This window comes from Tachypleus tridentatus, chromosome 6, assembly GCF_004210375.1.
Source record: "Tachypleus tridentatus isolate NWPU-2018 chromosome 6, ASM421037v1, whole genome shotgun sequence".
NCBI lineage: Eukaryota > Metazoa > Arthropoda > Merostomata > Xiphosura > Limulidae > Tachypleus > Tachypleus tridentatus.
The window spans coordinates 88,939,297-88,955,868 of NC_134830.1; the positions used below are offsets into that span (position 1 = coordinate 88,939,297).

General features: G+C 33.3%; 2 protein-coding genes across 5 annotated transcripts in view; one reads left to right on the forward strand and one right to left on the reverse strand.

The window, feature by feature from the left end:
* Positions 1 to 8,184, reverse strand: part of LOC143253002 (uncharacterized) — a 44,175-nt gene extending 35,991 nt beyond the window's left edge. The window contains 1 exon segment of the mRNA XM_076506029.1: positions 6,437 to 8,184. Coding sequence (XP_076362144.1) covers positions 6,437 to 7,975 — 1,539 coding nt within the window. The 5' untranslated portion in view covers positions 7,976 to 8,184.
* A 2,071-nt stretch (positions 8,185 to 10,255) lies between these two features.
* Positions 10,256 to 16,572, forward strand: part of LOC143253003 (rho GTPase-activating protein 18-like) — a 44,574-nt gene continuing 38,257 nt past the window's right edge. For 2 of the 4 annotated variants that reach the window (XM_076506030.1, XM_076506031.1), the window contains exon 1: positions 10,257 to 10,733. The gene's annotated coding sequence lies outside the window, so the exon portion shown is untranslated. Of the gene's footprint in view, positions 10,734 to 16,572 lie in introns of all 4 variants that reach the window. The other 2 variants (XM_076506032.1, XM_076506033.1) reach the window with 2 other exon arrangements.

The window sequence follows — 16,572 nt, forward strand, 5'->3', positions numbered from 1 at the left end:
TTATGTTGAAAATAGCTTAAAAAAGATTGAATAGATATAAACCTTGAGTTGAAAACAATATGAGAGATGCTGCTAGGGTATAAAACTTGAGCTGAAACGAATTTAAGAAAGGCTACTGGGATATAAAAGTTTAGTTAAGAACAGTTTGGATGCAAAGCTTATGAAGTCATCCCATAAGTAATGTCAGAAAATTTAATACAGAAGGTGCATCATCATTTCTGTCTTTGTAGAAGGCCTTAATGACTAAAATATGTAGTAGGACATGTATAAAATTGCTCAGACAAATAAAAGAAGCTAACCCAACTGCACTTTTTCAGATCATTAATCAAATAAACCTTAATGAAGATGGATGCGTCTGAGGGGCACATTAGGCAAATAATGCTTTATGAGTTTAAAAAAGGCAATAGTGCAGCAGAAACTAAATGAAATATTCGAGGTGTTTTTGGTGCAGAGTCTCTCAATGAAAGAAAATGTCGAAAGTGATCTCAGAAGTTCAAATTAGGTGACTATAGCTGAAGTGATGTGCCACGTTCAGGTCGTCCTGTTAAGTTTAATAATGAATTGCTGCTGGCTGTACTTGATGAAGATTGTGCTCTAACAGTTGAAGAACTAGCACATAAGCTTAATTCAACCCATTCAACAGTTCGCCGTCATCTGCTTGGAAAGGTGTCAAAACTTGGAAAATGGGTCCCCCATGATTTCACAGAAGCAAACCTTAGAGCAAGAGTGGACATTTGTATTTCTCTGCACTCTCGTGAACGTAACTCATCTTTTTAACAGGTTAGTTGCTGGAAATGAAAAATGGATATATTATAAAAATGTTAAGCGCAGTAGACAATGGTTCAGTGCAGGTAAGCTGGCTAAAGCACAGCCCAAAATGGATCTCCACATTCGGGAAATCTTCTTAAGCGTTTGCTGGGATGTTGTTGGTGTGATCCACTTCGAGTTGCTGCCACTCAATGTAACGGTTACATTAGACTCCTATTGTCAGTGGTTAGGACGCTTGAATGTTGCACTGAAAGACAAGAGGTCTGCTTTGATCAATCGTACAGGTGTTGTGTTACACCATAATAATGCAAGACCCCGTACAGTAAGGATCACATCTGTAAAGATTGGGAAAAACTTTCATATTTTCCTTACTCTCCAGACCTTGCCTCATCTGAGTATAATCTATTTTGAAGTTTGCAGAACTGTCTTGATGGAAAAGAGCTTGGAACACATGAAGATGTCAAAACTATCCTCTCTACATTTTTTTCCCTCCAAACCCCAAGAATTTTATAGAAGTGGCATTCAGAAGCTTGTGAATCGTTAGCATGAAGTAATTAATAATAATGGAACATACATTACTGATTAAATAACATTAAAAGCGTTTGAAATCCTTTCTTTCTGTCTGAACCTGAAATCGGACACTACTTAAGGGATGACCTGATATATACCTGAATAGATTGGTAGAGAGAACATTTTATTGTGTTCTGTCATTTATAGTAAATTATTCCTTGATGCTAGTATAAATCCTACATATTAAGTTTGCTTTAAATTCGTCTATTGAGTGATGTTGTTAATTATGTACATTGAAAAGGGTGGTATTAATATTAAAATTATAGATTTGAAGTAATGTGATAAACTGTGTAACACACAAATTTGATACAATCTGATAATTCTTTTAAACTTATCAATCTAAAAAAGTCTGATAACTGTCTAACATATAGATTTGATACAGTCTGATAATTCTGTTAAATTTATAAATTTGGAATAATCTAATAAACTATTTAATTCACAGATTTAGTATAATTTGGTAATACCGTTAAACTTATAATTTGAAATTATTATGTGAACTCTAGAATTACTGGCTTTCTAAACACATTTTTCTAAGTTATTAACGCATCAAATTTGTAGTAGATAGATTGTTTTTTTTCATTTAGGGGACTTTAGTAATATACCAATTACAAACGAGAAATATTTACTATTAAAAATGTATTAAATATTACAATATAAGTTTATATTATATTTATTTAACAAAAACAGTAAGTGATTTGATTTAATATTCTTAGTTCTCAGCACTAAATTTTCTTCATATTATGTATGATACAATATATAAATACAAAGTACTCGAGAACTAACAATTTTAAAATTAAGTCTGTAATATAAGAGTTAAACATACAACTTTTATTAAGTCTGAAAATATTGTTGAACTTACAGGTTTGAAAATGTAATAATACTGTTAAACATATAGGTTTGAAAATGTAATAATACTGTTAAACATATAGGTTTGAAACAATGTAATGATATTGTTAAACATATAGGTTTGAAGGAGTGTAGTGATACTGTTGAACCTATAAGTTTGAAAGAGTGTAGTGATACTGTTAAACATGTAGGTTTGAAAGAGTGCAACAATAATGTTGAACCTATAGTTTTGAAAGAGTGTAATAATACTGTTGAACCTATACGCTTAAATAATGTAGTGATACTGTTGAACCTATACGCTTAAAGAATGTAGTGATACTGTTGAACCTATAGGTTTGAAAGAGTGTAGTGATACGTTTAAATATATGGACTTTATCTGTAGGTACCTTCCTTGACAACACTACTATTAACACTGGACTTCACTTCGACTCTACCAGTACATACACATGTTGTCTACTGTACCGTTAATATATGTCTCTCGGAGTATATACTCCCATTGTCTAGTGTACTGTTAACATATGACTCTACTAGTATATACTGCCATTGTCTACTCCAAAGTTTATATACGGTTTTACTAGTATATACTCTCATTGCCTATTCTACTGTTAACATATGACTCTACCTGTATATACTATCATTATCTACTCTAATGTTAACATAGACGTCACTAGTATTTCATCTCATTTTCTACTCTGCTGTTAATATATCACTCTACCAGTATATACTACCTTTGTCTACTCCACTGTTAACATAAGACTCTATCAGTATATATTCTCATTCCCTACTGCACTGTTAACATATGACTCTACTAGTATATACTGCCATTCTCTACTCCAAAGTTTATATACGGTTTTACTAGTATATACTGCCATTCTCTACTCCAAAGTTTATATACGGTTTTACTAGTATATACTCTCATTGCCTATTCTACTGTGAACATATGACTCTACCTGTATATACTATCATTATCTACTCTAATGTTAACATAGACGTCACTAGTATTTCCTCTCATTTTCTACACTGCTGTTATTATATCACTCTACCAGTATATACTACCTTTGTCTACTCCACTGTTAACATAAGACTCTATCAGTATATACTCTCATTCCCTACTGCACTGTTAACATATGACTCTACCAGTATATACAGCCATTGTCTACACTACTCTTAACATATGATTCTACGAGTATATAATGCCTTTGTCTACTGTACTGTTAACATGTGACTCTACCAGTATATACTGCTATTGTCTTCTCTACTGTTAACATATGACTCTACCAGTATATACTGCCATTGTCTACACTACTCTTATTAACATATGATTCTACGAGTACATAATGTCTTTGTCTACTGTACTGTTAACATGTGACTCTACCAGTATATACTGCTATTGTCTTCTCTACTGTTAATATGTGACTCTACCAATATATACTGCCATTGTCTACTGCACTGCTAACATACTACTCTACCAGTATGTATTCCCTTTATTTACTCTACTGTTAGGATATGACTGTATCTGTATATACTCTCATTATTTACTACAATTGTAATACTCTACGAATACATATCCCCATTGTCTCCTTTATTCTTAACGTATGTCTCTACCTTTGTATACTGCTATCGTCTTCTTTACTGTTAACATGCAACGTACCAGTGTATACTCCCGTTGTCTACTGTACTGTTAACGTATGATTTTTAGAGTATATAGTGCCATTGTCTACTGTACTGTTAACATATGACAGTATACCAGTGTATACTGCCATTGACTACTTTATTGTTATAACATACGACTCTACCAGAATATACTCCCTTTGTCTACTCTGTTGTTAAGATATGACTCCACCTGTACGTGGAGTTAAGTCCCCTTTAACTCTTAAACACCTACGTTAGATCCCTTCAACCCTTAGACAACTGCGTCAGAACCTTCAACTCTTAATCACCTCAGTTAGTTCACCTTTATTCTTCTAAGTACCTGAGTTAGACTCACTCAACTCTTAAACACTTTAGTTAGATCAAGTTTAACTCTTAAACACCTAAGTTAGATCCCCTTTAACTCTTAAACACCTGAGTTAGATCCCCTTTAATTCTTAAACACCTGAGTTAGATCCCCTTTTTCATCTTAAACACCTTAGTATAAAAATATAGATTACTGCCTGAAAGAAATACCTCTATAGTTATAGTAGGCTCAAAACTTCTAAATTAAATAGTATTTTTTGTCATAAAGCTGTCAGGGTAAGTCTCGAATGTGTAGTAGCTGTGGGGAAAAGCGACCCGCAGCTCAGTTGTGCAACACAAGAGCTATAAATATGGCGAGCTCGTCCTATTTTTAGTGTAGAACTGTGCAAGTCACGGTTAATGCTAGTATCACATATTTGTAGAACAAGCACTCAGTGATGTACCTCTTAACTTATGTAAAAAATATGATTTTTAATATAATACAAACAATGAAGAAAATGACAGTATGACAGCAACATTTAACAGAATTAATGAGATAATCCTCATCGATATGACCAAAAATGACAGTTCTTATCGTCCTATACTTCTTTTATTGATATAAATACTACAATCCTTTAATAATATATTTCTGTTCAACACAGCTGCAGTAGCATAGTTGATATATCAGTACTATTGTAGGCCCCTATACAATAATTCCGACGAACATACTCGTAATCATAGCACTAGATAAAATCCTGCGTAAAATAACAGCTGGGGCATAGTTAATATAACAATAGTATGATGGGAGTCTTATACAGGATAACTATAGGGGCGTACACAATATTGTGTAAGTCCTAGTAGAAGCATAACGCCCTCTGTAACACAATTACAGGGACACGATCATTATGATACCACTGATAAATTCCTCTGTAACACAACACTAAGGACAAGGTCATTATGATAACACTGTGATACATTCCTCTGTAACACAACAACAGAGAAACTATTATTATGATAACACTGCGACAAGTTCCTCTGTAACACAACAAAAGGGACAAGATCATTATGATAACACTGTGATAACTTCCTCTGTAGCACAACAACAGGGACACGATCATTTAGGTAACACTGTGATAAATTCCTATGTAACACAACAACAGGGACACGATCATTATAGTTACTGTAATAAATTCCTTTGTAACACAACAACAGTAACAAGATCATTATGCTAACACCGGCAAATTCCTGTGTAATACAACAACAGGGACAATATCATTATGATAATACAGTGATAAATTCCTCTGAAACACATCAATAGGGAAACAATAATTAGGATAACATTGTGATAAATTCGTCTGTAACACAACAACAGGGATACGATCATGATGATAGCACTGTGATAGATTCCTCTGTAACACAACAATAGAGACAAGAACATTATGACAACACTGATAAATTCCTCTGTAACATAACAAAAGGAACGAATTCATTATGCTAACACTAACAAATTCCTGTGTAATATAACAACAGGAACGAGATCATTATGATAACACTGTGATAAATTCCTCTGTAACACATCAAGAGGGAAACAATAATTAGGGTAACTGATAAATTCCTCTGTAACACATCAAGAGGGAAACAATAATTAGGGTAACTGATAAATTCCTCTGTAACACATCAAGAGGGAAACAATAATTAGGGTAACTGATAAATTCCTCTGTAACACAACAACAGGGACACAATCATTATGGTAACACTTGGATAAATTCCTCTGTAACACAACAACAGTGACAAGATCATTATGATAACATTGTGATAAATTCCTGTGTAATACAACAACAGGGACAAGATTATTATGATAACACTATAATATATCTCTATGTAGCACAACAACAAGGCAAAATATTTATGATAACAATGACAAATTCCTGTGTAATACAACAGCAGGGACAATATCATTATGATAACTCTGTAATAAATTCCTCTCTAACACATGAACAGGGACACGATGATTATAATAACACTATGATATTCGTATTTACACAACTACATTATGATACACTAAAAGTAAAGTGTTGTTTGCACTAAATCTCGATAAAACTTTTTAGAAATATTCCTAATTCTATTATTGATATTCTTCTTTGGATTCTCAGCGAGATGTGGGTTTGTTCGTACCTCCACAGGTAAGGATAATTTAGGCTAGACTGTATGTTTTGTTGAGAAGTATATTGTTTGTATGGATGTTTTTGGATTAACATTCTTCCAAAGAAACACAATACATTTAATATGTTTTTCTTTCATAAATGGATATACTTACTTTTGTCTGTTGAGTGGCGTTAAATGCCTCCTTTGTTCCTAGCATTTGCTTTAGAAGAGATTCCTTTTCTTCTTCAAGTTTTTTGTTGGTCTCTTTCATACCTTGGAGTTCATCTTTCATCTTTACAGCGATTTCTTTAGTCACGTGCAACTTTGACTCCAGTTCTTTCATTCTAGACTGATCCACATCAATTTTACTCGTAGCTTGTAAATCTTTTAGTTTTTCTTCTAGCTGGGTTCTTTCTATTTCTTGTCGTTCACACTTTTTCTCAGCTTTCCGTAACTTAAACTGAAGAACTCTACAGTTTTTTGTTTGGTTCTCTAAATCTTTTTTAAGGTCTTGAAACTCTGATGCCTGTTCTTCTCTAAAACTGTCGTGTAGCTCCTCTAGCTCTTCTTCCAGGTCTCGAATCTCCCTCTTTAGCTCCTCATTCTCCTCAGTTATCTCCTCACATGTTCCTTCCGCCTGGTGGAGCTTGGTTTGGAGGCTCTTGATAGTGTCGTGCATTTGCTGAGGACTCTGACGCTTGTCCAGTTCCTGTTGGAGCTCTTTAAGTTCCAACGTTAAAACCTTTTTGTCATCTGTCAGCTCTTCGTTCAAAGCTTCCAGTTCGTGCACTTTTGATCGTAACTTTAAGATTTCTGATGCCGTTTTCTCGAGAGCCGTATTGTCTCCTTCGGACATTAGACGTCGTTGCATAATTTCTTTCTTTTCTTTCTCTAGTTTATCACATTTTTCTTCAGAGGTCTCCAACTGTTTTTTCAATGTTGAAACCATTGCTTGAAGATCTTCAATTGTTTCTTGAAAGGTTAAAGTGGTTTCTGTAGCCTCAGTACATTCCGTAGCTGCAACACTTTCCAAATCCAGGTCTTTAACAATGTTGGAAGATGTTTTAACTCGGAGGATGAACGCTACATCTGGAGAGGTGTCTTCATCAAAACTTTCTCCACTGGAAGGAAGAAATTTGTCGATTTCTTTCGCAGCTAATATTTTTATTCTTTTAGCTTTACTGCTCTCCGAACCAGAAGAGTCACTGGATGATTCGTTAGACTTAACAGATGCGCCATCTGGTTCTGTTCGTTCTTTTGTTTTAATGTTAGGACTTTTCTCGGGTTTTCGGCTGGTTTTATTATCCGAACCTTTGGAAACACTTTCTTTAGCGGATGCTTTCGGTTTAATCTCCTTTCCTACCTGGATTTTTTCTGCAGTTTCCGTTTCACGTTTTCTTCCTTTTGAGACCTCATCTTTAGCAGACGCTTTCGGTTTAGTCTCCTTGCTTGCTTGGATCCTTTCTGTAGTTTCCGTTTCGTGTTTTTTGCGAGGCAGAGAAAGTGTAATGCTCGCTGAAGTATCGTCTTTTTGTAAAGACATTCCAGTTTTATCTGAATCTCTCGTGGTTGTTGATTTTTTGTTTTCTGGCTGTGGAATTCCCACTTCTTCAGGTTTATGCATACCAAGATCCCTAAAACACCGTCGACAACGTGTCGGTTTTACAGTATGTGGTTGGAACCCAGGGCACGAACCTTTAGAACTCATCATGAAATGAAACTTCTATAAAACAAAATGAGAATAAAGGTTAAAAGCGTGTTTATTCTAACACACAGCAACTGTGTGGTAAGCTAAAGCTTTAGGTCTACATGGAATGCTGACTGGAACCACGGCCGCCCGGACGCAGCCAGGAGAGATATGACTATAGTGTCTCCATCCTCGTTCTGAAAGACTCCAGAAATACCTCGCTTTCTGACGTCTACTGTGAGAGGTATTTTTGGTTCAGAGAATACACGAGCTGTGTAGAGGTAAATCATGGAAATGCGTCCAAGTTACAAGTACTTTGAGCATTCATTTGGAAAAACAAAGTTCTGAATAAAGTATAGTAGACAATAATAACATGTTACTTGTTAATGCGTTAAATAGCAGCCAAACTTATATCAAACTTTTAAATTGTGTACGTAGATAAGTTTATGGAAACAGTATCGTTTACAGTTTGATTATTAAGCTCTCTACCAAATACCTGAAATAAAAAGAAATTCTGATGCTTATTTATATCTAGAAGTTTTTAAACCATCAAAATCATGTATGTTTAGCAATCTTTAGAACAATCTCTTTTAAACTACGTATTAGAAATAACATAAATGAATCGATTCATTGTAATAAATTGTTTAAGGAAATACAGAATGACGTATTATTGTGAATTTAATTTAAACATTGCGTCATTTAAGAAATTGAAAAATTAGGTATGAATTTTAGGAAGTATATTATGTATTTTTAATTTTTGTGCTCATTAACATAATTATTTTCCTTATGCCAGACGACTTATCATCTGAATCATAAAACATAGCATGAAGTTAATTTTTTATTTTAAAATTATATGATAGGATTATGTCAAGATGCTAACTTTGCTTTAACGTTACATATAAATAAACGGTTTTTCTAATCATCACCTTGTGATACTAAACAGTTTTATAAACACTAAGTTTTCATACCAAACTGTTTTCAAGGGCTGAGTCCTGATAATAAACTGTTTATAAACAACAAGTTGTGATACTACACTGTTTATAAACAATAAATTGTCATACTAAACCGTTTACAAGCACTAAATTGTAATACTAAACTGTTTATAACCAAGAAGTCCTGATACTAAACTGTTTACAAACAAGTCGTAATACTAAAGTGTTTATAAACAAAAAGTCGTGATACTAAACTGTTTGTAAACAACAAGTCGTGATACTAAATAGTTTCTAAACACCACATTCCTGAAGGAAACAGATATTGAAATCAATACAACGTAATCATTTGTATCGGTTTTATAGAAGTAATGACGCATAAAGGCTCTATATATCAGTATGTATCTAATTCACAAAACCTGCGTATAAAATAAGATAATTACTTATATTATAAAACCAATAGCAACTTATAAGTGAAGCTCAATTTGGTTAATTTCCGTATGTTCATTTTTATAATGAGGTTTTTTATCATTGTGTTTTTGTGTAGAATCTTTGAAAAAATGATTACGTCAGACTTACCTAGGGCGTTTCTAGAATACTTGATGTACTCGAGGATTTTAAATTAGGCTTAAAAATATATTTCAACCGTATTCGGGGATATACCCTACTGAGTATATTCTTAACAGATTGTTTTATATAATCTATGGCAAAATTATAACAGTGGGATTTTTAGAAATTCATATTCAAATATTATGAAATATCATCTCAATAAAAATATACAGGAAAATTATTTTTGAATAAGAATCGTTTGATATTATTAAACTTTCTGTTCAAAATTTCATAACTTTTTTGTACATAGAATGTTTGTTTGGGATTTTAGAGCAAAGAAGAATGGGTCCATATGCTCTGTTTGCCTCGTGAATTGAAATCCCGAAGTTAGCATTGCGAGTCCGTCACCTTACCACCGTTCCAGAATACAAAGGATCTCAACTAAACTAACATCTTATTAACATTTTCTTTCACAACGTATGGTATAAATCTTATTAAGTTTAAACACAAGTCACAATAGAATTGACCATCACTGTTATGAATAAGCATGTCCCAAGAAGAGAGTTTAGGGTCTTAGTGTTATTTGACATTAAAGAACTTATCTAATTACAGGTTTTAAACAACTGTACTTTTACAAGTAGTAAATTATCATCAAACTATTTTCCACTCTCACATTTTGTTTATTGGACTGTAACATACACCAGTTTCCTTTAGGCAACAACGAAAGGCTGATAACACCATATCCGGTTAACCTTTGTCTACATATGTGACTTTGTTTATCTCCAAATTGCTGCGATAACAGATGTGAAGTAATTATGCGTATACGCATGTACCTCATGGGCTGCTGGGTTGTAGATCATAGTTTCCAGCTGTGGCTGCTTTAAGCTAAACATGTCGGAGTGTTATGTAGAGAACTATGTGACATAAACACTGTATTACGCTGGTATAATATACGTCCTTGTGCATGATCAGAAAGCTGTGTTAATAGCTTATTGTTTGCTAACTGTAGGTAAAAGTCGTATCAATAAGAAGATATTGATATTAGCTATAAACTAATGTCCAGTTCCTGTTATGCTTTACCAAGTGTGAAGATAATTCCATAATACTATTATTTAGAAATCAACTTTATGTTCGAATCTACGATTCTTTGGGAAATATCAAATTGGTTTCTGACAGAATATATATCGATCCAAAGAGGATTTGTTTGACATTCGAACCCAAAAAAAAGCTTTCTGTTCAGTCTTTAGCTGGGTAACGATCCAGGATGTAGCATCGTAAAGTCCAGAGACCATTACTTCACCAAGGTAGAGTGTCAGATTTATTTATGTATTTAAATAAATCCTAGCCAATGTTAAATTAATGTACAGTGTATTCTAATAATCTATAAATTATAGAAATCCTAGAAAACATTAAACCAGGGTAGAATGTATTCTGATAATCTAGAAATTAGATAAAACCTGGAAAACATTCCATTCTAATACTCTAGAAATCCTAACCAATATTAAATATGCGTACATTCTATCCTAATAACCTAGAAATTAGATACATTCTAGAAAACGTTATATTCTAATATTCTAGAAATCCTAATCAATGTTAAACATGAGTACTTTCTATCATAATAGCCTAGAAATTAGATAAATACTAGAAAACGTTAAACCAGGGTACCTTATATTCTAATAATCTTGAATCTAAATTGAACGGATGTGAGTGAACCTTTCTTGGTACAATTAAGTAACTAAACACAAAGAAAAGTAGTCGATAAAGAAAACAAAACGTACATAATCATCAGTACTCTAGAATGGAATTGTTAAGACTGAATAGGTCTCGCATTAATTTTTGAAAGAACAAAAAAAAAAAGGAAACAGAAGATTTGTTTGTGTGTGTGTTTTCATATAGCAGAATTGTATCGAGCTATCAGCGGAGTCCGCTGAGGGGAGAACAGAAAGTCGTTACGTTAATATTATGACATGCTGCTGCTCTACAATTTCAAAATATTAACTTATGAAGTACAGAAACGTACGTTTTAACAAACAACAGTTATTATTGATGTTGTTTCCGATAGAAAGAAGCACAAAGACAAACAAGTACTTTGGAGTTTAGTATATCTGGAAATGGGGATGGCAAGAAGTTAACCCTGGTATAACAGAAAACAGTTGAAATGCATCTGATGTTTTACAAGAAACAACAGCTTAATGTTAAATTGGTGCAAACTTGAGACATTTAGTTTACAAAACTTCCGATACTTCAGTCTTGGTTTGGTTAAACTCCAATCCTTCATTCTCAATTTAGATAAGTTACAGTTCCTGTGTTTCGTTCACTTAACTTTCAGTTATATGAGTTTTAAGTTAGATAACTGGCATTAACTGATCATCGATTTAGTTAATTAATATCGCACAAAGAACGACAATTCAAGGAACGATTACTTCTCATCACATATGAACATCATATGAAGAGCAACGATTACTTTGTAAAAATATATAAACATGATATGAAGAGCAACGATTACTTTGTAAAAATATATAAACATGATATGAAGAGCACCATCTCAAACAACGGACACTTTCTCACCATATACTAAAATGATATGAAGAGAATCAACTCAAACAATGATTACTTTCTCACCCTATACGAACATGATGTGAAGAACACCAACTCTAAACACGATAACTTTCTCACCACATACTAACATGATATGAAGAGCACCAACTCAAACATTGATTACTTTCTCATATATGTCAATGATGTAGGACAACAACTCCAACAACGACTACTTTCTCTCCATATACTAACATGATGTGAATGGCACCAACTCTAAGAACCATTATTTTCCACCATATATGAACATCATTTGGAGGGTACAAACTCCAATAACGATTACTTTCTCTCCACATATTAACAAGATATGAGGGGTACTAACTCAAACAACGATTAATTTCTCACCATATGCTGACATGACATGAAGAGCACCAACTCGGGCAACGATTACTTTTTGATCATATAGGAACATGATGTGAAGGACACCAATTCTAACAACGATTACTTTGTCACGAAATATTATCATGATATGTAGGACATGAACTCAAACAACTATTATTTTTTCACCATATATGAACATCATATGAAGAGAACCAACTCTAAAAACGATTACTTTCTCACTATATATGAACATCATATGAAGAGCTTCAACTCAATCAACGATTACTTTCTCACTATATATGAACATCATATAAAGAGCTTCAACTCAATCAACGATTACTTTATCACCATATACTATCATGATATCAACAGCACCAACTCAAACAAGGATTATTTTCTCGCCATATATTAACATTATAGGAAGGGTACCATCTCAAACAACGTTTACTTCTTCACCTTATATGGACATGATGTGAAGGACACCAACTCTAACAACGATTACTTTCTCACCAAATATTAACATAATATGCAGGACACCAACTCAAATAATGATTGTTTTCCAACCCTATATGAACATGATATGAAGGGTATCGACTCCAACAACGATTACTTTCTCTCTACATATTAACATGATATGAGGGGTACTAACTCAAACAACGATTAATTTCTCACCATATGCTGACATGACATGAAGAGCACCAACTCGGGCAACGATTACTTTTTGATCATATAGGAACATGATGTGAAGGACACCAATTCTAACAACGATTACTTTGTCACGAAATGTTATCATGATATGTAGGACATGAACTCAAACAACTATTACTTTTTCACCATATATGAACATCATATGAAGAGAACCAACTCAAACAACGACTACTCTTTCACAATAGACTGACATGATATGAACAACACCAACTCAATAAACGATTACTTTCTTATCATATATGAACCTGATGTGAAGGACACCAACTGAAACATCTTTCTCACTTTCTCACCATATACTAGCATGATATGAAGAGCATCAACTCGAACAAGGATTACTTTCTCATCATATACTAACATGATATGAAGAACACCATCTCAATGAACGACAACTTTTTCACCATGTACTAATATGATATGAAGGACACCAACTCAAACAATGATTACTTTCTCACGATATATGAACATGATATGAGGTGTAAAGAGTCAAACAACTATTACTTTCTCACCATATATTATCATGATATTAAAGGTACCAACTCAAATAACGGTTATTTTCTCACTATATGCGAAAATTATGTGAAGGAGAACAACTCTAAATACGATTATTTTCTCACCATATATTCACATGATGTAAAAGACTACAACTCTAAAAACTATTACCATTTCACGATATGTTAACATAATATGAACAGCACCAACTAAAACAACGATTATTTTCTCACTATATTTGAAAATGATATAAAGCGTACCAACTGAAACAACGATTTCTTTCTCATCCTCTATGAACATCTTATGAAGAGCACCAACTGTAAAAATCGATTAATTTCTCATCAAATATTAACATGATATTAACAGCACCAACTCAAAAAAGCATTATTTTCTCGCCATATATTAACATTATATGAAAGGTACCATCTCAAACAACGATTACTTTTACACCATATATGAACATCATATGAAGAGCTTCAACTCAATCAACGATTACTTTCTCACTATATATGAACATCATATGAAGAGCTTCAACTCAATCAACGATTACTTTATCACCATATACTATCATGATATCAACAGCACCAACTCAAACAAGGATTATTTTCTCGCCATATATTAACATTATAGGAAGGGTACCATCTCGAACAACGTTTACTTCTTCACCTTATATGGACATGATGTGAAGGACACCAACTCTAACAACGATTACTTTCTCACCAAATATTAACATAATATGCAGGACACCAACTCAAATAATGATTGTTTTCCAACCCTATATGAACATGATATGAAGGGTATCGACTCAAACAACGATTACTTTTTCACCATATTTGAATATGACGTGAATGACACCAACTATTACAACGATTACTTTCTAACGATATATTAATATGATATGACGAGCACCTACTCAAATAACGATAACTTTCTCACAATATATGAACATCATATGAAGAGCTTCAACTCAAACAACGATTACTTTCTCATCATATATGAACACGACATATAGCATAGCAACTGAAAATAACTATTATTTTCTCACTATATATTAACATGATATGAAGAGCACCAACTCAACCACTCAACCAACGATTAGTTTCTCACTAGATATTAACTTCATATGAAGAGTACCAATTCAAACAACGATTACTTTCCTACCTTATATTAACATAGTGTGAAGGACACGAAGCTTGAAAACGATATTTTTATACCATCGGGTACCAACTAATACAACAGATAATTTCTCACCATATATGAGCATGATATGAAGAGCACGAACTGGACAAAAGATTACTCTCTCACCATATATAAACATGATTTGAGGCCTACCAACTCAAACAACGATTACTTTCTCATCATATATTAACATGATATGAACGGTACCTACTCCAACGACAATTATCTTCTCACCAAATATTAACATGATATCAAGGATACCAACACCAACAAATGTTACTTTTTCAGTATTTACTAACATCATATGAAGAGCACCAAATCAAAACACGATTTATTTTCTACCGTATTTTAACATGATGTGAAGGACACCAACTCTAACAACAATTACTTTCTCACCATATACTAAAGATATGAAGGGTACGAACTCAAACAACGATTACTTTTTCACCATATATGGACATGATGTGAAGGACGCCAACTCGAACAACGATTATTTTCCTACCCTATATGAACGTTATATGGAAGGCACCAATCCAAACAACGTCTACTTTCTATCCATATATGAGCGTGACATAAAGCTTAGGATCTGAAACAACGATTACTCTATTATCATATACTAACATGATAAGAAGAGCACCAACTCAAACAATGATTATTTTCTCATCAAATATTAAGATAACATGAAGGATAGCAACTCAAACTTCGATTACTTTCCTACGCTATATTAACATGATATGAAAGGTACCAACTCAAATAACAATAACTTTCTCATAATATATTATCATGATATGAAGATCACCAACTCATACAACGATTACTTTCCTACTCTATATTAACGTGACATGAATGGTCTGATTCAGTGATTAGTACTCCCTTAATTCTCACTATATATTAGAGTGAGATTAAGGGTGCTGATTCATTGATTACTTGTCCATTGAACCGTGTAATATGACATATAACGCATGATCTCTGTATACCATTTGATCCCTTAATTCTCTGTGGGTACCATTAGTCCAAATAACATAATCCCTTCACAACTCTCTTTGACAGTTTAAACATATTTTATAAATCACATAACAATGGTGATTTTGTTTGTGTGAATTTCAAGCTAAGCTACCTAAGATCTAACTTATACACATAAGGCAATAAGTTAATACCACCTACTGCCTACTCTTGAGCTATTTTTTTTTTTTTTTTTACCAAGGGACAATGTGATTGAACCTTCCCTTTATAATGTTCTGTTAGCTGTAAGTGAGATAATATGCGGTGACAGGGATTCGAACCTGCGACTCCAGCTTGTATCACGAGCGCTCTAATCACCAGGCCTTATCAGGCCCACATAACATGAACCACTCAGCATGTTCTCCAGATACCCTTTGAGTATTTAACATAATCTACTAATCTTATCCTTTATATATCATTAGATCACATACTTTTTCAGATTGTGTATATTCTTCAGATAACACTAGATCAAGTAATTTGTCCTCTTCATACTATTAGATCCCGTAACTTATCAGATTGTGTTTATCCTCTAGATAACATTAGATTACGTAATTTGTTTGATTGAATATATCCTCTAGATATCATTAGATCACGTAAATTGTCAGGCTGGATATATCCTCTACATAACATTATATCATGTAACTTGTCGGACTGAATATATCCTCTAGATAACGTGAGATCACGTAACTTGTCAGATTATATGTATTCTCAAAATAACAATAGATCATGTAACTTGTCAGTTTGTATGCATCCTCTAGATAACATCAGATCACATAATTTGTCTGATTAAATATATCCTCTACATAACATCAGATCGTGTAACTTGTCAAATTGTGTGCACCCTCGAGA